The sequence below is a fragment of the Rhododendron vialii genome, chromosome 4a (assembly GCF_030253575.1).
Source record: "Rhododendron vialii isolate Sample 1 chromosome 4a, ASM3025357v1".
Classification (NCBI taxonomy): Eukaryota; Viridiplantae; Streptophyta; class Magnoliopsida; order Ericales; family Ericaceae; genus Rhododendron; species Rhododendron vialii.
Genome location: NC_080560.1, coordinates 85,280 through 110,046, shown reverse-complemented (window position 1 = coordinate 110,046; position 24,767 = coordinate 85,280). Strand labels below are relative to the sequence as shown.

At 39.8% G+C, this 24,767-nt stretch overlaps 1 protein-coding gene and 1 non-coding gene across 3 annotated transcripts; one reads left to right on the top strand and one right to left on the bottom strand.

Annotated features, from left to right (window-relative positions):
• Nucleotides 1–948: 948 nt before the first annotated feature.
• Nucleotides 949–22,417, bottom strand: LOC131321825 (DEAD-box ATP-dependent RNA helicase 10-like). Of its 2 annotated transcripts, none has more exons than XM_058352779.1 (14): nucleotides 22,299–22,417; nucleotides 21,770–21,911; nucleotides 21,507–21,630; nucleotides 21,348–21,417; nucleotides 20,414–20,476; nucleotides 18,928–19,002; nucleotides 7,936–8,055; nucleotides 5,965–6,006; nucleotides 5,797–5,871; nucleotides 5,026–5,172; nucleotides 4,700–4,837; nucleotides 3,888–3,999; nucleotides 3,277–3,365; nucleotides 949–1,254 (listed from the first exon to the last, which is right to left on the bottom strand). In XM_058352779.1, exons 2-14 carry the CDS (start codon nucleotides 21,903–21,905, stop codon nucleotides 1,141–1,143), a joined length of 1,305 nt encoding a protein of 434 aa, XP_058208762.1. In that variant the 5' UTR covers nucleotides 21,906–21,911; nucleotides 22,299–22,417; the 3' UTR covers nucleotides 949–1,140. The 2 variants fall into 2 exon arrangements, with proteins under 2 accessions (XP_058208762.1, XP_058208763.1); XM_058352780.1 differs by having other exon boundaries at nucleotides 22,000–22,402.
• Nucleotides 22,418–24,112: 1,695 nt separating this feature from the next.
• LOC131324974 (small nucleolar RNA snoR100) lies at nucleotides 24,113–24,222 on the top strand. Its single transcript, XR_009199550.1, has one exon. It is a non-coding gene; the product is annotated as a small nucleolar RNA snoR100 (small nucleolar RNA).
• Nucleotides 24,223–24,767: the final 545 nt, after the last annotated feature.

The following is a 24,767-nucleotide window of genomic DNA, read 5'->3' as shown; positions in this document are numbered from 1 at the left end:
CCTTTTCATTTTGAGAATCTTCTAAGACGACCACAGAAATAAACTAACACATAAAATAAAAGAGAGGTAGCGACCATAAAAAAACAGAGAGAGAGAGAGAGAGAGAGAGAGAGAGAGAGAGAGAGAGAGAGTTTTGTTCTTTCCTCGTCGGACACCAATTGTTGTTGAAGTTGTTGAGCTTTCGTCAATTCTAGGTTTTCTTTGCCAGATGCCGATTGTTATTGGAGTCGTTGAGCTCTCGTTGATTTTAGGATTTTCTGTGCCTTTTCTAGGATTTTCTTTGTTAGATTCATGTTACTTTTTGAATTGAATTTGTCTCGATGAGAGGAGTCTAAAAAGTAAAAAAATATTACGACGAAAAGCAACCATTGAAGACTGAGAAAAAAAAAACCAAAGAGTTGCCCACTTGTCTTTGTTCTATATGAACTTTTTTCAACTTAGTCGATATTTTGTTTTTGAATTTCTCTCATTGAGCCGAATGATTAGTCTCACAAATTACGACAAAAAACTAAACAAAAAGAATACTCCATAAACAACAATCAATAATGAAAAGTACCAGAGCAAACTTTAGGAAGAAAAAACCCATACATCATCTCCAATGGAGATAGCAAAATCAAAATTAAACCATATTTGAAGATCTATGTCAGCAAATTTAATTTGGAACTATTCTCTACTTTTGTCATTCTCTTATCATAATACATCCCACGGTATGCGAGACCTGGAAATAAGATAACGTGGGAGAAAATGAATGACCGGACATGATTAGAAGTTTCTTGTAATAACATCGTGGTTGCCTGGCAAAGGTTACAGATTCAATTAGAGTAACTTTCTGAACAGAGTGTCTGGTGCAGCAAAGCAGCTTATTAAGGCCTGATAGCCATTTTTAAGTTTAGAGAACACGTGTTTAGTGTTAGGTGCACGTTCTGAATACAGCTTATAAGACTAAAATAGCTTAAGAACACCAATAACGCAATGAAAAACTTGGGTTCTTACAAAATAGAATAGCCGAATTGTAGACTGGTTTACGTTACACATTAGAGAAAACTCACGAGTTACAACAGCAAAATTGTGACAGAAAAGTAAACAAAATTTGCCGGGAGGATCTCACATTCATGCACTGTTTGACTGCTGCTCTTTCCATCATCTTTTCTTCGACTTCTTAATTGCTTTTCCTTTCACATATCTCTCAACTTCTTCCTCGCCCTCATCTCCTCCACCTCTTCTCTTATTCTTCCCACCATTTTCTTTGATTTTCTATAGAAGTTTGAAAACAGAAGAAAGAAATTAAAAGAGGACGTTAAAAGTATAAAACATTTCACAAGGACATTAGTAACAGAAAAAAGATGTGTAATCTGTAATAAGCAACAATGCACAAGTTACATCATGTTTCTTCCAGAATGTTAATAAAGTTCAAACGATGACTCTACGCTAAATATGCAATGGTGAACATTATAGGGGCCTCCGGGAAAAATGGGAAAGAAAAGAACTTCAACAACCTAGGAACCTTGTGCTCTAGTGGAACCTATTAACCTGAACTTCAACAACCTAGGAACCTTGTGCTCTAGTGGAACCTATTAACCTACCAATCTGACAACATTTTTCCTTGCGATCAATTAACCAAACAGTTGGGTTTTATTTAATCCACTATTTACAACAAATGTCTTCATAAAACTTAAACAGACGTATACAGTTACAGTAGTACCTATACAAACAATTAGGCACACAAAAACCACTCTCTAAGGCACTCCAGCTCTTTAGGTATTTCTTATAAAGGAGGCTTTTGCGCTCTCGCTCAGTGAATCAATGGAACAAGTACTCCTTTATGATCATTAAGGAAACTAACCCATCTTGCATTTCTGTGGCTAACTTGGGTCCAACCATCACTCGAGTTGGCTTTGACTTATCTAATTCTGGATATCGGAACCTGAACCATCATTCCTTGATTGGACTAGAGTGCAGAACCCAGCACATTTCAGCTTCCACATAAACTTTTGGACATGCTTTTATGAGATGACGACACACCCTACAGTCGAAAGGACTTGGGCTTACTAAATCTAAATGAAGAGGTACCCTAGACAGAGCTCATAGAAAAACATGATTCATGTAGCGGACCCCAATTGATTGGGACACAAGGCTTGGTTTGGTTACAACACACCATACAGTGGGCGCAACTCTGAGGCTTCCATGTCTACTCCCACCACCATCTGTAATCACCTCTCCATGGCCGAAGCTGCTCCCTCTGCTTGATCTTCTCTTGCTTGAGTCCTACGAGCTCTTCCTCTAGATGGTGCATAGTTCTTCTTAAGCTTATTAAGATCACTGGTGCTTTTCCAGCTGAAAGGATGCCACTGCTTACTGTGAAAAGGTGAATTATCAAGGGCGGCGGGGAAGGCATCCATGCACAACCAAGCATGGGGCCAAGAAATCCCATGCCAAACTCGAAAAGGGCATATTCAGGCAACAAGCGCACAAACAACTAATTAGACGAAATAAGATACAGAGCACCAAACAATCTTCCAGTGGATATTACTTAAAAAATGTCTTTCAACAAATTACTTAGACACTTCATTTTTCTATTTTCTCCTCGATTATCCCAGCATCTGATGAGAGTGCATCTGGGTTGGGGCTGGCCGGTGACGGATGAAAATGGTGTGCCTTTAAGATCAGTTCGGATTGGCTATCCCCTCTTTGTTTCTCATTCCAATCGTCTAAATCAGTTAATTTGGCATGTCAAAATGGCTAACTTTAGTGGACGATGTCTGTACCAAAAAGTCAAAGAAGTGTTCACAACATATAGATATGCTATCATCACAAGCATTCCTTTGAATCAAGAATCAAAACATCTGGAAACTAATATGGCGGATCAGAGACCAATGTCTTCGTAAATTTGTACTAGTTTCGACTAGGATCATTTGTTCGCTGATGGAACCGATAAATCACCAATGGATGAAATCCAATTGCCTAGTTTCTGGCTTCAACCTGAAGTCCCATTTTATCACTCAAACTCCTACGCGTAAAATTAGATCCAAGGCAGCTAAAGACGATGAATGCCATAGAACACAAAGCCATCAAGAGAACATTACGATACAACTAAAGCTGGCAAAAGGCCACATGAGACAACTTTCAATAAAACTTCATCAATTGCCTAGACAAGAAGACCGCAATCACTCGCTAGGTCCCAAATCCCAATTGCTACAACAGGTGTTCCAAGTCCAGGTCATTAATTGGTAGGCAAGCTAACTGCAGATAAAAATAGAAAAGCTAAGAAGTCAATACCATAATGGATATTCTTCTCGCCTCTGAGACGCGCTCTAACAGCAGCAGAACTTCTTCTTCTTGAGCTGGAAACAACGGCAGCTTCTTCCCTGAAAGAAAAACACAATGCTAGTCTTAAGAAGACTTGCCCATGGATTAACATTCCCCCCCACCCACACCCCCAAAAAAGAGGGAATTGAACCGTTAAACCGGCCGCCAGAGTGATTTGTACAGTTTGAACCAGTTTTATTTTAGAGTGGTTTGGTCCTGGTTCACAAAATCGAAAACCAAGCGCATTTGGTTCGATATGGTTTTGACCTCATGAATCCATGATTAATATTGCTAAATGATGACACATAATTATATTGGATAAGTGGATGAAGGATGAAATTGGTCCAAAGTTCATAATATCATCAGGTGTATAATGTGAAAATGTCTACTTAACTTAAAACGAGTTAGTGGTGATAGGAATAGGCTTGGAAATGTAATACGGAAGTAAACAGAACTGCATTCCACTAGTGGTTTCAATGGCTCAGTTTAACTTTTATGTTTCTTGTACCAGAACAACGAATAAGCTTCTTTCATCTGAACTGTGAACACCTATAATAACAAACGAAACATTCGTTGCCTACCAATAAGATTCTCTATCTGCAAATACCACTCGAACTCGTACTGACTGACTATTGAGATTGCAACACCAGATCGCCCTGCCCGAGCAGTTCTTCCAACTCGATGTATGTAATCCTACAGGACATTTCATATATGGCAACAATAAGAATCAGCAGATTAAGGGAGGATAACAACTTTCTTTCCCTAAATTACAGTAACTTTAGCATCCACAGCGCATTAATTGTAACGATGTCCAGGCATGCTTGTGACTAACAAGGGGATTTCAAGAATCCATACGAAAATAACGAAATAAGAACGGCAAAAGTTGGCAAATGTAAAAAATTCGGTAAGAGTAACAATTTAGGAGCACTAGAAATAAACTCAAAAAAAGAAGAAGTGAACGAGCCTGACTCGTGAGACAGAGAGACCACATAGTCCAACCTCAAACAAATAGGAAACATACCATATAACCCAGGTGTTAGTTAAAAGATGAAATGTAATCAACAACTGTGATTACTAATTGAGACAATGCCAAAAAATGAAGACATAAGACGAAACAGAAAACTTTCCACCGAAACAGAACACTGTTCCACCAGGTCAGACCTAATTTTGAAACAAACTCTAGATTGTATATGGTGATTACGAATATTAGATGGTACTTGCTAGAAAGAAAAGATTGTTCTTCGGTGGAGAAGGGTACAATGAATGCATAACTTCTAAAGTAAACGAACCCACACCAAAACTACAGCAGGAAAAAAACAAAGACCCCAGATGCAAATGACAGGTATGAGATACCATATACACAATTTAAAACAAAGTACTAATGAAGCCTGACCTTTGAATTTGAGGGGATATCATAATTGATAACCAAATCAACGTTTGGAATATCAAGCCCTCTACTGGCCACATCAGTGCACACAAGGATATTACACTCCCCAGCTTTGAACTTGTTTAAGGCTCCAAGTCTTTTGGCCTGCCGTGAGTGAAACAAGGTGAGGGCATATTAGAAAAATAATAACATGCGATAAAAAGACCACTGAATATTACAAACATGAGGGCATATTAGAAAAATAATAACATGCGATAAAAAGACCACTGACTATTACAAACAAGGCAAACAAACATATGCAGTCAACCAATACAAAACATCCATATACGTACCTGGCTCATTTGACCACTAATTGGTATGGCTCTTAGACCCAGGTTTCGAAGCATTAGAGCCAGAAGGCTTGTTGAATCACATGTTCGAGTGAAAACCATTGATGTACTTGTAGACATCTCAGTCAGGATATATATGAGATAGCACTCCTGTGGACAACAATTAAAAATCAATTCAGGCCTACAGAAACGCAGTAATGACAGGTGATCACGGAGGCAAACCTTGCTTCAGCTACGTAAATTGTTGGCCACATGTTCCTTTCACAGACAAAAGGTGCCTACATAGTTTCCCAATCACTATACCAAGGTGAAGTAAATTAGTTTGAAAGGTTGGAAACAATCCCTCCTGTTTTTAAAATTTATATTTTCGGGGTGGGGATGGGGAGGTGAGGTGATGGGGAGAGAGAAGAAAACCATTCATCTGCTATTTCGTAATGACCTCAGGAGTATAAACACAAGCTTTAACCACTGCAAAAAGATACATTTTAGCCTTTTCATTCCCACTTCAGCTGGATCAAATTTACTACTAAGACATTGATAGCTGCTCCTTGAGCAACAGTTTCATGCATAACCCAAACAACCACACTTCTGTAGTAGAATAAACCTAAAGGATTCACGGTTTTCCCCCTTTCCCCCTCAATTTTGCCGATTATCACTCTTCCTTAAATCCAAAATAAATGCTGTCGACAAAGCAATACCCTAGTTGGCATTCATTTTCAAAATCTTCAAAAAGATGAAACATGGCATACAACACAAAATGGTATAGAAGGAAACCTTGTGCGTCGAAGGCACCAAAAGATATTGTTGCTTTAGGGTATCAACAGTGGAATATTTAGATGAGGCCTCAATCTGGAAGGAATTACAACTTGACGTTAGTCACGAAACTAATGAAGAAAATTAAGAACAATATATGATGCAGTGATAGATAGTAAGTTAGAATACCTTCACAGGATTCCTCAGACAAGCCCTCTGGAGCTTCCGCACCTGCATCAAACAAGGAGGAACTTGGTCATTTCAGCCCTTTAACGACTCTTTCTCCTAACTTGTAGGTTTTAAAACATAGTTTCGAATCACCAAATATATTAAACATGGTTCCTATAAAATAACACTAATAAGTGCCCTTTCCTGCTTCCATAATCCATCATACAAGAAGTTGGACCAAATGAGGAAAAAAAGTAACAGCAGACGATTTAATGGAAAATTGCTGTAACTTGATTCTTTCCAAACACAATCAAGTGACTGAGAATCAGTAGAAAATCCCATCACATACATACAAATGCACTGGCAGAAGCAGAGACTTCACATCCAAAGGAAGGCTTTCTCCTTTCCTTCTTGGGTCTTTGAATCACTGCCAACTTAGGGTAGAGTATATGAACACACATCATAGAATGCAGGAGTACAAGTCACCCAATCTTTGAAACCCTGCTTTTGGACTCCCCACATTCAAAGCATAAGGCTTTCTTGAACTTCATATTATTTTCCTTTCATGCGTCCAATTGAGCATCTTAACACGTTGAGGATTGCATGAAATTCCTTCTCAGTAGAGGCAAGGCCATAGGGAACCTATTATCCAACGTCAAACTTTTAGGTTTGAGCGTTGAGTGTTCAATATCTCCTTGAGCCTAAAAATGTTTTGAAAATGGGCTCCTCCTCAACAATTGACAAGAGCTGCGTAACAATAACTAAGTTTAATTCAGGCACATATTTTAAGATCATGAATCAATTATTTCTTGAAGGTCGGCTAACCTATGGCAGAGATAGGAGGTGGGAATGAGAAACGTAACCTTGAGAAATGGTATCATGCATTTCAAGGAATTCGTAAAGGCCCCGTTTGTTATCACTTATATGAATTAGATTCTCAGATTACGATTATTTTGATCATTCACTTAACGACCTTAAAATAAGTTGGAGATGTGTTTGGTGTAGCTTTTTATAAGCTAAAATAAAAGTTCACACCGTTCGTTAAATAAAGTGGTAGATAGCTTATTATCAAGTAAATGTATAGATTAACTGTAATCATTCAATAGAAACACTCCTGAATTAAGTGCTTTTCTGGAAAACGTATTTTTACAACTTAAAATGAGCTGAAAAAAGCTACAAATTGGAGCTTAAAATAATCACTTTTTTTGGTCAAATAAGCTGGAAAAGCTAAATAAGTGATTACTCATAATGGATACCAACCACCACTCATTTACATTTTTTTAAGCAAATAAGCTAAATAAGTTAGCTTATAAGTGCTAGCAAATGGGACTAAAGTCTACTGGCAGATTATGTCCAGATAACTAAGCATCGAATACCCTTAAGGTAACTCTCCGTTATTCTGGAAATCGCATATCCAAACTCTGAGTTTCACTCAAAAGTTACAAAGGGTTGATAGCTCGAAAAAAACCGTGACAAGTTGTGAATGCATTGGATGCAGAGTCAGAACTACCAATCGGATGACAAAATAACTAGACATAAGATACTTGGGCCCTGTTCCACTTTCTCCCAAAACCTTTTTTTTCAAAAAGAAGGTAATTTCAAACACAAATATAACGAAAATGAAAAATAGTTTTTCAATTTTTTTTTGCACCGTTTAAAAGATCTCAATGAGATCTATCAAACAAGATCCATATTGCTAGAAAAATTATTTGCGTAAACACATGATTTTTGACCTTGAAATTACCTTCTTTTTCCAAAAGTTCTTTTTTTCCAGAAAGTGGAACGGCACCTTACTGCAGTTTACGGATGCAGTTAGCAACTCCCAACATTTTTATTCAACCACGAAGATAAATAAAAGCAAAATCAGTTAGAAAAATGACAGGTAATATATCTATCACAAATTCTTCGAATTACATGGCAATATTGTTCAATGAACTCGTAAAACAAAATACTCCCTTTAGAGAACATGGAAAAAAAATACTTAACATTTACCTTTTTTGTCATAGTAGCAGAGAATAAATATGTCTTCCGCTCGCGAGGAATAGCTTCCAAAATCTTATCAATTGCTTTCTCAAAATCATCATTCAGCAACCTATCTGCTTCATCTAATACCTGTCAAACATACAATGTATTTAACCACACAGAGAAGAATGAGTGCTGTACACTTCCATCATGCCGAACATTATTACCATATGCCACCTTTCCAGGCACATTATCAGCATATGTGCTGCAGTAGTTTTGAGGGTACTTACGACATTTTAGTTTCCTTAGTGTTATTAGGGTCTTGAGTCTATAAATAGGTGTGTTGGTCTTTCATTTGGGTAGCTTTTGAGTTTTGATTATTAAGAATATTGAATATATTGATTGAGACATAGTTTCTCTCTCTACCCTTTGGGGTTTATCCCCTTGAATGAGATTTTGCTCATTTTTTTGAATCTTTGATTCCCTTTAACATTTTGATTGCATCATTTGGTATCAGAGCACCTGAGCTCATCGCTCATCTTGCCAGAATCATAATCCTTGCCGGGAACCTCACCGGAACCCTAAGACGGCGCCGGAAAATCTCACCGGAGACACCATTTCACTCATAATTTGCAGATCTACTCAACCCAAGAGCCCATCTTTCGATTCCGACCCTAAACACCCACAGATTCACCAATTTCGGACCTGATTTCACTGTTCAGCCAACCGAAAACAACTTCCAGCTGATTTCACACTCGATTGATTCTCGATTAAGGCCATTCGACCTCGACCCAGTACTCAAAATCCTATTTCCCACCCGTTCTTGTGATTTTCGAACCAAAATGAGCCATAGAACTTCAGATCTAGAGCTATCAACGTGTTTTCGTACCTGACACCACTCGATCCAGCCTTTTGCAGCCATTTCGAGGGAGACCCATACCTGTTTGAGGCTCGGCAGACCCTAGAAGGGACTCGTCGGTGAATTTCGAGCTGACCCAGCCCCTAATCAACCTTCGATTTCCAGTTTCAAATGTGACCCAGCCATTTTCGAGGCTCGAATTACAATTTCGGACCCGGATCTTGTTTTGAGGCTCCTTTGTGATTTCCAAGCTTGACCCAGTCATTTTTTACCCATTTCAAGCTACTTTGTGGTAAGAAACTCTTAAATCGAAGCTTAATCGAACGTACTAGGGCTGCGTGAACAATAATCGAGGCTCTAGGAGATCGATTCGGAGATTCTGACCCCATTTGTGGCTCGCAAACACTCGAACAGGTAGGATTTTTTATTTTCAGAATTGATTCGTGCGATTTTGGTTTGTATTTGGGCAGAATACGGGTTGTTTGTTGGTTAATTTGCTGGTTTGATGTCATGGATTGAGGTTGCTGAAAATCCGAACTCGATTTGTTGGTCGATCTTTGTTTGTTGTTGATCGAGTTGACTCACTCTTGTGTTGACTCATAACTCGCGGAGTCCATGTTGTTTGCTCGAGTTGACTAGGTGAGATTATTTTGAGGTTCCTTTGCTTGTTTGTAGTGAATTGTTGGTGTGGTAATGGCTTATCAAGGCAGAGGTAGGAGAGGAAGTGGAGCTAGAGCATTCATGGTGAATGATGGTGATGGTTACAACCATGGCAATCCAAATCAAAATCGGAATGAGATTAAAGAGTTGAGGGAACAAGTTGCTACCTTATATGACAAAGTGCAGCGTTTGCAACGTCCAACTGAAAGGAAGGATTCCATTTCATTGGAAAATCGTTATGGTGCTCCGCATTGGCGTAGAGAAAATTCGGTTAGATTTGAATACATATCGGTGAACGATGTTGATAATGAACTTCCAAAGTTTTGTGGAAGCCCACTAGAGTTCATTGGTTGGTTGAATACTATTGAGAGTGTTTTCGAATACTGTTATTTTACCGAAGAAATGAAGGTGAAGTTGGCATCTCCTTGCCTTAGAGGGACAGCTTTGGATTGGTGGACACAACTCAAAGATAGTCGCCAAAGGATAGGCAAAGAAAGAATTAGGGAATGGGGTAAGATGAAGAAGCTCAATGAGGAATTCTTACCATTCCACCTACATCCCAATGTCGATTTCTTGACTAGTTTTGGTAAGAGTCGGTCTTTAGGGGCTGTTCCCACTGAAAAACAACCTTTAATTGGCATGTTGGAGGCTAGAAATCCGTCACCTAGCGGAATATTCAAATGCTTCTAAGCTTGGAGAATCATTTCTTGAGTTGAAAGTTGGTGAAAAGGCTTGTGAGCCCGTTCTTGATGCTCTCTCTGTCAAGGAGGTGAAAGAACCAAGTTGTAATGATGATTATGAGTACACTAATGTTCCAATTTTTGATGAATATCCAAATGAAAACTTTGGAGGTGATTTTGAAGATGTTCCTGTGTTCGTTGAGTATCCAAATGAGGAGTTCAACATTGATAGTGAAAAGGGAAGACTTGTTGATATTGTCAAGGAAAGTTTTCTTTGGCCTAGACAAGATAGTGAGGAAGTTTTGGCGAAAGGTTATGGAGAAGAGGGAAGTCGTGACCTTGAGATTGAAGATTGCTCTTAAGTCTTGACTTTCAAGTAGCCTTTGGTACAAGACACTTTACTTGATGAGAGTGAGAATGATTTGGAAGCTCCACTATTTGATGAAGAGTTGGTTGAACCAAAGATCAAGGATTGCTTCCAAGTTTTGCCTCATAGGGTGTCTCAATTGCAAGATGTTCAAGTTTGTGGTACATTGGTCCTCAAGCCAACACTTCTCTCCACACCCATCCCCTGGACTTCACCAAAAGGAGTGGAAGCACTCATAGGACAATTTGAAGACCCCTTGGGTATAGTGTTTAGGAGAGTAGGGTCCCTCCTTATATGCTCCATCCATTCGCGGAGGGTTTCCGTATCCGTCTCTGGTCCGGTAGGAAAGAAAGCTGTAGCTAGGAGCCTCTTTTCCTTCTGCCCAGCTCCCCGAAAACAACGTTCGACTTGCATGTGTTAAGCATATAGCTAGCGTTCCTTCTGAGCCAGGATCAAACTCTGATTTTGACTAGGATTGGGTCCTTCCATGGTAGAACCTGGTGAACCGGGCATACGACTTCCTGCCACAAATTCGCAAGCTGATCCTAAGTAATCGTTGTTCATTGGATTCCAGAGGACTATGGTCTACCCTCGCGAGACAGTTCTTAGCCCCTACTCTAGGATGAACTGAGCTATAGCTTCTAGGACATGCCGCCCCCCTTGTGATTAGATCTGTTCGACATGCAAGCAGTCTAGCTAGATTTTTTTAATAAGGCTAAAGCATTGGAAAATAGAATTCAATTTCTCCAATGCCAAAATGCCTCTCTGAAAGAAAGAGTCTTTTCTGAAAGATAGACTCTTTCTAGAATTCCTTTAAGGAGATTAGATGCGCTATTTCATTTCCTCTTTCATTTGCTTGAACTTCCCCTTCTTTCTTAAAAAAGGAAAAACTAAAGCGGAATCTCGCCTAGCAGGTCTCCGAGAGCAATTGGCCAAACTCGTGACATGGTTTATATATCCTCCAAGAGCGCACAGCCATAAGAACTAGCTCATCCTCAAGCTTCACATAAATAGAAAAAAGATGATCAGGCAAACCGGGAAGCTCCACAAAAGAACTTGTCTCGGAGAGGGTCATCTTTCTTCAAAACTACGATTCGAAACGGAGAGAAAGTATAGGTTCCAGCTAACAGCCAGGGGAGGCCGGGTCATTTGACGGAAATGGATATGATGTGGTGTACGTTATTAAATCTTTGAATGATGATTGGTCTAAGTATATTTTGGGAGTATGTGTTCGGAGATCTTTTGATGGTGTTTTGTTGTACCGAAGACATGCCAAATGGATTGCTTATTCACACCTAAGTATGGCCGCGGTGGATGTATACAAGAAGAAGCTCATATTGAAGATTGGTTGTGACGTGGGTGACATGGATCAAGGAAATGCAGCCACATGCCTACTTCGGAGCTGCATGATAAATAGTTCTATAGTTCTATGTTTTCTTCATAAGTTGTCGTGTCTTGAGTCCAACTTGAGGACAAGTTGTTTTCTTTAAAAGGAGGTGTATGATGCAGTAGCTTTGAGGGTACTTATGTCATTTTAGTGTCCTTAGTGTTATTAGGGTATTGAGTCTATAAATAAGTATGTTGGTCTTTCATTTAGGTAGCTTTTGATTATTAAGAATATTGAATATATTGATTGAGACATAGTTTCTCTCTCTACCCTTTGGAGTTTATCCCCTTATAGATTTTGCTCATTTCTTTGAATATTTGATTCTCTTTGACATTTTGATTGCATGCATATGCCACCTTTCCAGGCACAGACATTCATGTCACACATCATTTGTGCATGAAGTTGGCAAGTAAGTCACCAATTCCACACTTTATAGACTACATAATTCAAATAAAGTGGAACAGCTACAATAAATTTAAGATTCTTATTGACTTCAAGTACAACTTATAGCATCGTGAAATTAGGTATATGCATCCCTTCATTTCTTCCATTAATGGGTCAAGAAACATGGTCCGTGAAGGAAATCTAAAGCAAATAATCGAAATGCAACCACCACGCAAAAGTAGGGTTGTAAGCGAACTGAGTCGTTCGAGCTCGCTCAACTCGGTAACTGCTCGACTCAAGGTGTTCATGAACGAGCTCCAGCAAAGTTTCATAGCTCGTTTAACAAATGAGCCGAGCTCAAGCTCTCTAAGGCTCGGATCGAACTGGCTCGTGAGCCGGACTATATATATGTAGATTTTAGGGTTTTCCCTTATTATGTGTCTCTATTGTTTTGTTTCCACTGTTACTAAGGAAGAGAGAGCAAGAGAGAGGCGACCTCACTCTCAAGCTGTCGCCTCACCCCAAGCCGCCATCGCTGGTCTCACTCCCCGGCCACCACCTACCGTTGTTCGTCCACTTTCGGCATTTTATGTAGTATGTAGTAAGGGTATTTATGTCTTTTGTATTGGGTCTATATATAGGTGTTGGAGTCCTTTCATTTGGTAGCTTTTATCATTTTGAAATTTGAACAATTATCTATCAAGAGCTTAGTCTCTTTTGTATCCCTTTTGGGAGTTTCTCTCTCTGCATTAGCTATGGGTATTTGGGTTTGCATGATTTGGTATCAAACCATCTAAGCTCGGTCCCAAACATTCATCTTGCCAGAAACCTAAACCTTACCGGAACCCCAATTCGGCGCCAGAAAACTTCAACGGAACCCCTAATCCATTCGAAATCTCTAGATCTACGCAACCAAAGGCCCTAAACTTGATTTCGACCCTCAAAATCCACTTATTGACCATTTTTGAAGCTATTTAGTCCATTTTTCCTGCACTTTTCAACCCCAAAACCTTCTGTCATGCTCGAAATGCAAAACCGAGGGTAGATCTACCTGTTTCGGACCTCAATAAGTGATTCCGAGCTTGACCCAGCCTTTTCACAACATTTCGAGTGTAGATCTGCCTGTTTCGGAACTCCACAGGTGATTTCGCACTTGACCCAGCCTTATTCGACCTCGATTCAGCCATTTTGGGGCTCGGAATAGTTCTCTAGACCTGCGAAATGCCTCTTTAGTGTTCGAACCCTTCAATTGAGGCTCGAACAGCCTTCGACTGAACTCGGAACAGTCGATTAGTCCATTTCGACCCACAAAATAGAGGTAAGGGCTTCCAAACTGCTCTTTTGGCACTCGTATCTGTGTTTTTGGGTTCGATTTCAGCTGGGCTAGTCTTGTTTTCTTGCTATTTTCTGCAATTTCCTGCAATTTGTGGTGGTTTGGTGACTAAGTTGACCGGGTGTGGGTAGATTTTGTTGATTTGCTTGTTTTGGAGTTGATTGTGGTGTTGTAATGGCTTATCAGGCTAGAGGTAGGAGAGGTAGAGGATTTGTGGTGAATAATGGTCGAAATACTAAGTTTGGCAACCAAAATCATGAGATTGTAGAGTTGAAACAACAAGTTGCTACCCTAACGGCAATGGTGCAAAGCATGCATGTGTCGCGTGCGGGTAGTGGCGGGTCCGAGGACTCTCATATCACATTGACAACCCGTTTGGTGATCCGAATTGGCGTAGGCCAACTTCCACTCACTCTCCTTTGAGGTGGGAGAAGAACATTAAGATTGAACTTCCCGAGCTCAATGGAAGTCTTAAGCCGAATGAATTTGTTGATTGGATGAATAACGTTGAAAGAGTGTTTGATTATGGAGATGTCTCCGAGGAGGAGAATGTGAAGTTAGAGGAAGAAGTTCCGCTTGGTGAGAGCAATTGCAAGGAACTAGGTTATGAAGAGGAAAGGGAAAGATAAGAGAATGAGAGAAAATGAAGAAATTCAATGAGCAATTCTTGTCTTTCAACTATATGCAAAACCTCTATAAGAATTTGCATAATCTCAAACAAGTTGGAAGTGTTGATGAGTACACGGAGGCTTTCCATCAACTTGTTGCCAGAGTTGATTTGAATGAAACAGAAGATCAAATGGTTGCAAAGTACATAAGTGGGTTGACAACCAAAATCCAAGATGCCCTTGCTATGCAAACTTTGTGGACGGTTTCGGAAGCTTACAATTGGGACTTGGTGGCCGAAAAGCAAGAAAAGAGGAAGTTTTCAAGATCCGGGCAACAATATCAAGGCGGTTCCAAGTCCGGGCAGCCCTTTTACTTCTATTCTAGGGGTGGTTCTTCCTCTAGTGGTGGCCAATGCGCTTCTTCTGGGGTTGGTACTCAAAATTGAGCGGATAAGGCTTCAATACCCGCTCAAAATCAGCCTCAATCTGGTGCTTCGGGGATTCGGAATCAATTCCAAAGTGGAGGTTTTAAGTGCTTCAAGTGTGAGGAACCGGGGTTCACAAGTCTTCGGATTGCCGTTAAGGCTTCCAGAGGTCGTAACAAGGCACTCTTCATTGAGGAAGTAATGGAGCAATGTTGTGAGGATGATATTCCTGTTTATGACGAAGACATATGTGAAGAAATTGGGGGTGATAATGAGGAAGAAGGCTATGCGTTGATGATCAAGAAAACTCTCCTTACTCCTAAGGATGCTAGCAATGAAGATTGGTTGCGTACCAATATCTTTTACACCACTTGCAATGTTGGTGGTAGAGTTTGCAACATGATTATTGATAGCGGAAGTTGTGAGAATGTAGTCTCTCAAGAGGTGGTGCAGGGTGGACAAGTTACAAGTTACAACTCAAAGTAGATGAGCATCCCCATCCTTATACCCTTTCTTTGTTCAAGAAGGGCAATGAAATCAAAGTGACTAAAAGGTGCTTGGTATCTTTCTCCATTTGGCAAAAGTACTTTGATGAAACTTGGTGCGATGTGGTTCCTATGGATGCTTGTCATATACTACTTGGTCACCCGTGGCAATATGATAGGCATTCCATCCATGATGGAAAGAAGAATACCTACACCGTCCTTAAGGAGAAGCGACAATTCACTTTGTTACCTATGAAGGAGAAGGTGACTACAAAGCCTCCTCCCACTACGTTGCTTGCTTCTAAATGATTTCTTAAGGAAAGTAATGAAGCCGGGTATGTTCTAGTGTTGGTCCCTATGGCAGATATGGGTGTGTCAGATGTTCCTGAGGCCGTTTCTAAACTTTTGAAGGAGTACGTTGATGTGTTTCCTCAAGAGTTACCTCCCAAATTGCCTCATTTGTGAGATATTCAACATTGTATTGACTTGGTAGCCCCTTCTGAACAAACCCGCATATAGAATGTCTCCAAGAGAGAGGGAAGAGATTCAAAGGCAAGTTAAGGATCTTCTAGAGAAAGACTATGTAAGGGCAAGCCTTAGCCCTTGTGTGGTGCCAGTTCTTTTAACTCCGAAGAAGAATGGTTCGTGGAGAATGTGTGTGGATAGTACAGCTATCAACAAGATCACTATCAAATACCGCTTTCCCATTCCAAGGCTAGATGATATGTTGGATGGCCTTGCCGGTTCAAAGGTCTTTTCAAAGATTAATCTAAGATATGGTTATCATTAAATTCGAGTTTGCCCGGGAGATGAATGGAAAACGGCTTTCAAGACCCCTCATGGCCTCTTTGAATGGCTTATAATGCCTTTTGGTCTTACCAATGCTCCAAGCACTTTTATGCAGGTAATGACTCAAATGCTTCAACTTCTCTTGGGTATATGTGTAGTTGTGTACTTCGATGATATTTTGGTGTATAGCCGGTGTCTTGAAGATCACTCGTCCCACCTCCAACAAGTCTTTGAAATCTTAAGAAGAGAGAAATTCTATGGAAACTTGAAGTGTAGTTTTGCCGTTGATAAAGTGGTATTTTTGGGGTATGTTGTGTCTTCATGAGGGGTTTACATGGATGAAGATAAGATTAAGGCCATTGTGGAATGGCCAACTCCTACTAGTGTTCATGAAGTGAGGAGTTTTCATGGGTTAGCTACTTTCTACCAGAGGTTCATAGCCAACTTTAGTAGTATCGCAGCTCCTCTTACCCATTGCCTCAAGCAAAAGGTGTTTGTATGGTCCCAAGAAGCCGCCGAGAGTTTCAAATTGTTGAAGTCCAAACTTACCGAAGCTCCTATCTTGGCCTTACCCGACTTTGACAAAACTTTTGAACTTGATTGTGATGCTTCGGGAGTGGGAATTGGTGGAGTCCTAACCAAAGGTGGTCAACCTATTGCTTTCTTTAGCGAGAAGTTGAACGGTGCTAAACTCAAGTACTCTACTTATGACTTGAAATTCTATGCCATTATCCAAGCCATCAAGCATTGGAGTTACTACCTTGCCTACAACGAATTTGTTCTCAATACCGATCATGAAGCTCTTAAGTACATCAATAGCCAACAACACCTCAACGAACGGCATACCAAGTGGGTGGCTTATCTACAACAATTCACATTCTCTTCGAGGCACAAATCGGGGATTCTCAACAAAGTGGCTAATGGTTGAGTAGAAAAGTGGCTCTCTTGGTAGAAATGAAGAACAAGGTGGTTGGGTTTGAAGAATTTCGCACTTTCCTATGCTGAAGAGTGGCTCTCTTGGCACTTTCGATGCTTTGCAAAGATTTGATAATTGATGCTCTTTAAGAGAGCAATTGTTGGCCGAAAGTCACAAGTTGGGTCATTTTGGCAAGGATAAGATTTTAGCGCTGCTTCAAGATGCATACTATTGGCCGGGAATGAGTAAAGATGTGGGGGCTATGTGCAAAGGTGCCAAACATGCCAACGGAGCAAGGGTACAGCTACTAATGCGGGGTTGTATTTGCCTTTACCGGTGCCAGAAAGTCCTTGAAAATGCGTGAGTATCGATTTTGTCTTGGGGCTTCCTCCTACGCAAAGGCGGAGTGATTCTATCATGGCGGTAGTGGATTGGTTCTAAAAAATGGCTCATTTCTTACCTTGTAAGAAGACTATGGATGCGACTAACATTGCCAATCTCTATTTCAAGGAGGTCTACAAGTTGCATGGTGTCCCTATTTCTATTGTTTCCGATAGAGATGCTAAGTTCCTTGCCCACTTTTGGAGGACCTTGTGGAAGAAGATCGGTACCAACTTATGTTTTAGTACTTCCTTTCATCCTCAAACTGATGCTCAAAACTCAAACGGAAGTGGTAAACCGAGGCTTGAGAATTTGTTGCAATACTTAGTTGGTAAACATCCAAAAAGTTGGGATGGAATTCTTCCCTTGGCGGAGTTTGCTTGCAATTCTTCTCTAAATCGCACCATCCACACTTCCCCATTTGAAGCAGTTTACGGGTTGAAACCTTCTAGTGTGGTTGACCTCGTTCCTTTGCCAACCCCTAAGAGACACTCCAAGGCGGAAGATATGGCTACATTTATGAAGAATACCCACTCTCAAGTTAAGCTCAACATTGAAAAGTCTAATGCGAAGTATAAGGCAGTCGTTGATGCACACAAAAGGGAGGTTTTGTTCAAAGAAAGTGATCTTGTTTGGATTATTTTGAGCAAGGATAGGCATCCTCACGGTGCTTACATGAAGTTGAATGATCGGAAAGTGGGTCCTTGTGAAGTCTTGTGCAATGACAATGCTTATCAAGTCTGCTTACCCTCTCATTTGAGCATCACATTCAACGTGCAACACTTGGTGCCCTATTTGCCGAAGGACACTAACTTGAGGACAAGTTTCTTTTTAGTAGGGGAGTATGATGTAGTATGTAGTAAGGGTATTTATGTCTTTTGTATTGGGCCTATATATAGGTGTTGGAGTCCTTTCATTTGGTAGCTTTTATAATTTTGAACAAATTATCTATCAAGAGCTTAGTCTCTTTTGTATGGAGTCTCTCTCTACATTATTTATGCGTATTTGGGTTTGCATCAGCATCATTCGTCAATCTCACTCTCAGGCCACCCCGAATCAAGTTGTCGCACTTAGGTCCCATCGGGCTCCGATCTCACTCTCTTTGTCTACCTCTCTCTCCACCAGATCTCCACTGATTTGTGGTGAGTTTTCAATTTGAGAGAAGATCGCGCAAAAGATTTGTGGGCGTTCCGATTTGTGGGTTTTCAGAGAGGTGGTTTATGGTTAAAGGGTTTTTAGATGGGTGGTTTCCAATTTTCGATCTATGGATTTGTAGGTATGATAGTATAATTGGTATGATGTGGGTATTTCTTTTTGTTTTTCAGAAGTATTTCAAGAGATAGAATGAATTTTGTTCCCTTTTTTTGGATTAAAAGGAGTTATTTTGAACCGGAAAGGAAACAGCCAAGCAAGCTCATTTATCAAAGATCAAGTTGTAACAAGCCGAACTCAAGCTTCGTAAATACTTGCCAAGCCGAGCTTGAGCTCAGTTGTCTTAGCTCAATTCGAGCTCGAGCCATGCCAATTTTTACCGAACCGAGCTGGAACATGCCAATGCTCAGCTTGATTACAGCCCTATGCAAAAGAAAACAACAAGCACTTTTGGCATGTAACTATTATATGCTTCCCTAGTGTAACACAAGAAGATCGCAACAATGCTGCATGACAAATACTAACATGAAAAATAGTGCATTTGGCACATTTCACAGCCATTCCACCTTGGAAATCACAAAAGAAAGACATCTTACCAAGTATTTCAAAGTACGAAGAGAAAATCCTTTAGTATTGGACAGATGATCCTCAAGGCGACCAGGAGTTGCCACCTACAAAGACGCACAAAAACTAAGTTAATACCAAAAATGAAAATGGGGAGTCAACAAGATGAAATAAAAGATAACATATGCTACAAACTACCGCAATAAAACCAACACATCTGCAAATGAGGTGAGAAAAGGTATCAATGAATCAGAGAACGGAACTTATCAAATCAATTGTCACACGACTATCTAAACAAGCGTTTGTAGGTACATACAACGCAATGGTATCCTACACCATGGCGCGCACCATTTACGTTTAACTGCTTCATAAAGGACAACGCCATAGTCTGGGCTCTAACTTCATCTCTAAAACGCGGTCACAATGGTAAGCATAGGCTAGGACGCACTGCAACAACGATTGGTCTCATAGCCCCGAGAACCTACGTTCATGGGGCAGGATTTAGGCTTCACATCAACACTGCAGGTTTAAGAATTAATTGTTTGGAGGCTAAAGAGGAAGGTGCGTTGAAGCAATTGTACCTATGGTACGTTGCTCATAGGCACCTGCAACAGAGAGAGAGAGAGAGAGAGTACAATATGAACCATTGACACACCTAAAAGGTTGTCATCATCCGTGTCCAACACGCCAGGGGCACAAGAAAATTTAACACGTGACACATTTGAGACACAAGTGTGACAGGTGAGACAAGTGCGGAGATTGGAGACACATGGGGTCACTTTACAATGTAAAAAACTTGGTTCAAAGGTTAAAATTTATACTAACAGGGAAAAAAAACTTGCAACTTGTGCCTCCTGGTATGTCTTTTGGTGGATCAACCCTTTGTAAGGTTGGTACTGGTTTCTAGTTAAGGTGTTTACGAATAAGATATTTGTATTAATTTTTAAAATATATAAAAATATCTATCTATTCTCCTATTTTTCCCGCATCCCTTGCCATATTCGTGTCTTTGTTAATTTAGAATTGCCATGCTATGAGTCCATATCTCTGTCTCTGTCTGTGCCTGAGATTTAGTATATCATTTTAGAATGCGTCAACTAGTCTAATAACTTGATGTGACATCTCTAACAAACCTTAAAACATTGAAATTCCCACACTCCTGCTCATGCACTCTCTCTCTCTCCCCCTCCCTCTCTGGTATGCAAATCTACAATGCCATAAAGAGTTTTCCACTCCTCAGCTCGCCCAAAACACCTAGATCAAAATTTGTATTTCTACCCTCAAAGAGCTCGAATGAGCCAGGAATTTTTTTTGACTTGTACTAATCGAACCTTTAATAGCCAACATTAGAAGAATACATACTCTTGCCAAAATTTGTACCAGGTACACAAAGTGGTTTACCAGTTCACTACGGAAAGTGGCACAAAAAATTGTGAGGATTTAACAAGCAGGTCACACAAACTCGTACGAAAAAAAGGGACAAAAATACATCATCCTGCTATATAAAGGAACACTTACAACAATATGTGGCCGCTTCCCAAGGGCAATGCTTTGTTGCACATGATCAACCCCTCCAACCAGCTGCAAAATAAATGTTGAACCCACTTATTAAAACTTCGATCATTCTAGGAGAACACAAAACAAATTGAGGACTATCAAATGGACTTCTTCAAAAGTATTAAAACCACAGAATCATATTTCCATCAGGTTAAAAGGTCAAGAATACAAAGTCAAAGTAAAAAGAGTAAGGTGGTTTGTGTAAGAAACTTTACCCAATCTTGTTTTGTTCTTTTATTTTGTGTACCTTTGGGATCCCATTGTCCCAACCTCGTTGTATTCACTTCATTTGAAAGCAAAACCATTCACTAACCCAATCTAAATAGACCACCTCAAATGCTTTTCATACAAAATTGCATTGAAAATTAGATGACAAAGTTAGGCAACTTGCTAAACAAGGTGCCCATGGGACAGATTTGGTAATGGGATAATACTTTTCCCGATGAAGTAACGTATAGTCGTATACAAAGTGCATAGAGGTCAAGCGAGCTAGACTCCCTAATTGTGTGAACACTTACTCAAAAGCCCACTTATAATGCATAGCAACAAACAAATTGTAATTGGTTGCAGGAAAAGGTTCATAGATGATGCCCTGATTGACCATATTACACAAAGTCTAATTGGACGCAGTACGATATAAACTTGTTTGATGAGTAAGACTACTTAAGAATACAATGGTATTTATATGACTATTTGAAATCTACCCTGGAAAACATGGTTTGAAGTCTATGCTTAGTTTCTTCTGGGTCATCTTGAGTTTCAGACATGTAATAACTACATATAACCAGATATTGTAAGTAAGATGCGTATCTATCTGGTTATAGCAGCAATCAAAGCTCATAAGACATACAAACCTCATACACGTGAAATACAAAAATATCAAACATAAACTCACCACAGCACACTTTAAACCGATACCAGACCCTAAAGCTTCAAACTGTTCAGCAATCTGGATAGCAAGTTCCCTACAATAAAAAGGAAAAATTAAAATAGGTGAAGATTATGTACGAGTTCATTTTGTTTTTGCATCAAACAAATGGCTCATATAACAAACCGTGTGGGGGAGAGCACACAAGCGAAGAATGCTTGAGGAGTTTCCAAAAGGGCTTGGAGAATAGGAAGTGCGAAAGCTCCAGTTTTACCAGATCCTGTTTGTGCAAGCCCGATCAGGTCCTTTCCTATAAACACAAACTCCATACCGCAAAAAGGTCAGCATATAAAATGAATCCCAAAACAAAACACAAAGTGGTTTTAATTAAATTCAACAAAGACGCAAAATTTGAAGGCATGAGATAGATATAAACAAAGAGAAAGGACCTTCAAGTCCATGAGGAATGGCTTCGACCTGTATCTTGGATGGCAGTTTCCAACCTAGATTGTCACAGGCCTCTAACAACTGATCACATAGTCCAAGATCTTTGAATGACTTCACTACTACTTCTTCCTCTGCCATGTTGAACTAGTAATCAACCGAAGAAAAAACAATTAATCAACTTAAATAGTACTGAATAGAAAATACTCCATCTACATCTAAAATACTACGCCACCTTTGCTATCACCGATATGTTTGCTTTGGATTGAATGATTTCAGGAGAAAAGAAAAGAAACTGAGGGAGAGGGGACTCTCTCTCACATTTGGATGATCAAAATGGTGAGAAACGGTTAGAGAAGGAGAGGGAGGGTGAGAATCAAGAACCCCTTAAAACCCCATTTTATTTCTCACCAATATTGGCGAGATTCCATGAGAAAGAGAGCTTCTTCCGATCTTACCCCTGCGCCACTCCCCTCGCAGCCACCGCACCACCACTGAGAGAGAGAGAGAGAGAGAGAGAGAGAGAGAACAGACCGGCGAGTCGGCGCGCCCAGAGGAGTCCCGGATACGACGATCGGTTTCTTCTCCTTGGTCGATGTACAGCTGCTTCCGATCTGGACTCTGGTTTGTTTTTGGACGGACGAGAACGACAACTGTGAGGTTATGGGAATATTGGAATCGCGTTAGGGCAATAAAATGAAAGGTTATATTGGTAAAACTTCACTGTCTTCACTCTTCACATTGACTTTTTTTTTTTTCTTTTCTCAATTTTGTTCATCCAAATGAGAGGATGAGAAACGACTTTTCTTTTCTCATCAAAATAAAGGAGACCACGCCCATTTCTTTTCTTTTCTTTTCTCATCCATATTGCCAAAGGGGCTCGACACAGAGAGTAAGAAAAAGATAGGTACCTGTTCTTTTCTTTGCCGGACGCGGATTGCTGTCGAAGCTATTGAGCTCTGGTTGATTATGAGGGTTTTTTCGTGTGGCTTCTTTAGAGCACCCGCATCAGACTCTTTATATTTTGGACCAAATTATATTTTAAAAAATCACATTATTATTTTAACTAATTACTTTTAAAATATCTATTGCATTAGACTCTCTATATTAAAGCTATTCCATTAAAAATAATAGTAGTATTATTTACTCACTCTTTTAAATTTAATATTTTTTATCAAGGACTCTGTTTGGGGCACAAGGCACAACAAATGGGCAAGAAATTGATGATTTTTGTGGGGGGCCATTACAGGTCAGGCGATCAAGTCATTTTTAAAATATATTTTTATGAATTTCTGAAAAAAATTAGCTTAATCCGATGTCGGTAAAGGCTGTTTCAGAATTTTGAAATAGTTCTTACCGATATCGGATTCAGCTAACTTTTTTTAGGAACCCATAAAAAAACATTTTAAGAATGACTTATGGTTTGAATCATCTTTGTAAGACCATAATGAGCCCCGCAAAAATAAAAACATTTTATGCTTGAAGGTTTTATTCTTTTGCTGAAAGTACGTACTCCCTCCGTCCCTTTTTAAGTGTCCTGCTTCGTAACTCCAACGTATTAAAAAGACATCATCATTACACATTTCACATCAATTTTTTCCTCCACTTTCCCTACTTACTCATCATCATTACACTTTTACTCACTAACTTTTCAAAATAAATTCTACTTTTAGGGACAAAATAGACAATGCACCAACTTTTACCCTCCTAACTTTACAAAATGGACACTTATTAAGGGACAGCCCAAAATGGAATACTGGACACAAAAAAAGTGACGAAGGGAGTAATATTTTATTCAATCACAAGGGAACAGTGCCGCGCTTTTCTTAACGAGGTACTGTAGCAAAAATAAATCCACCGAATCAATGACGAGGCTGATGCCGTGCAACTTTCAACCTTTGGCTCGTTAAAATAATCTAAGAGTAACACTACGTCCACTGATGGGGAGTCGGTGGACTTCCACCGACCGGCGTGTTGGGAGTAACACTACGTCCACTGATGGGGGAGTCGGTGGACTTCCACCGACCGGCGTGTTGGGCTGATTCTGGGCCCCGCACGGATGATCTGAACCATTCAAAAATTTTAAAAAAAAATCCGAGTGGGCCTACGCGAGGATCAGCTCAATCCAATATGTGTAAATGCTCGATTCAAGCATCCCATTCTTGAAAATCGGAAAATCTACTATTTCCTTTTTTCCCAATTTTTCAAGAATGAGAAGTTTGAATTGAGTATCTACACATATCGGATTGAGTCAATCCTCGTGTAGGCCCACTTGGATTTTGTTTTAAAATTTTTTGAAAGACTCGGATCATATGTCCTCGTTTATCATTTTTATTTTTTATTTTTACAAATGGCTTGAACCCCTGGTAATGTGCATTGAAATTGAATTGGGTTTCTAGGTCTGCCTTCTCTGATGTCATTTGGCTTTGATTTGGGGGCATAGTTTCGCAGCAAAACAGGTATAGGGGGCCACTGTTTCAGTAGTATTTTGAGAGTAGCCACTTTGTTCATATTGCCAAAGGTTAGGTCTGTCTCCAATCTTCCCTCACCCATACCTCTAATGATTGGGGACTGCATGGATTCTATTGTTGCTATTGCTGCTTGAACTCCTGGGGAAAAGCTCACAAAATTGATATATGAATTCAGTCATGTATTGCAATTTAAAATTCTAAACCTTGTTCCATAGTGATTTGGTTCTGCTAACCCCCGAGTTCATCATGGGAACATGGATTCGAGAGAGTGAGCATCTCAACCGTTCGAAAGTATTTTCAACAGTCCGAATATTTAAAAAATTCTTCCAAGAAATAATTATTCACTTTCATAGAAGAGTTTATTTTAAATCCAAACCACTGAATGCTGAAATGGACGGCTGTGATTACAATGCCCCCGCTTCCGAACATGGTACTGTTCAACCAAGCCATTAAATGATACTATTAGATACTAGAAATTGTCCGTGCCTTCAAGCACGACGCAACATGTTTTTTAATGTGACTAAGATGAAAT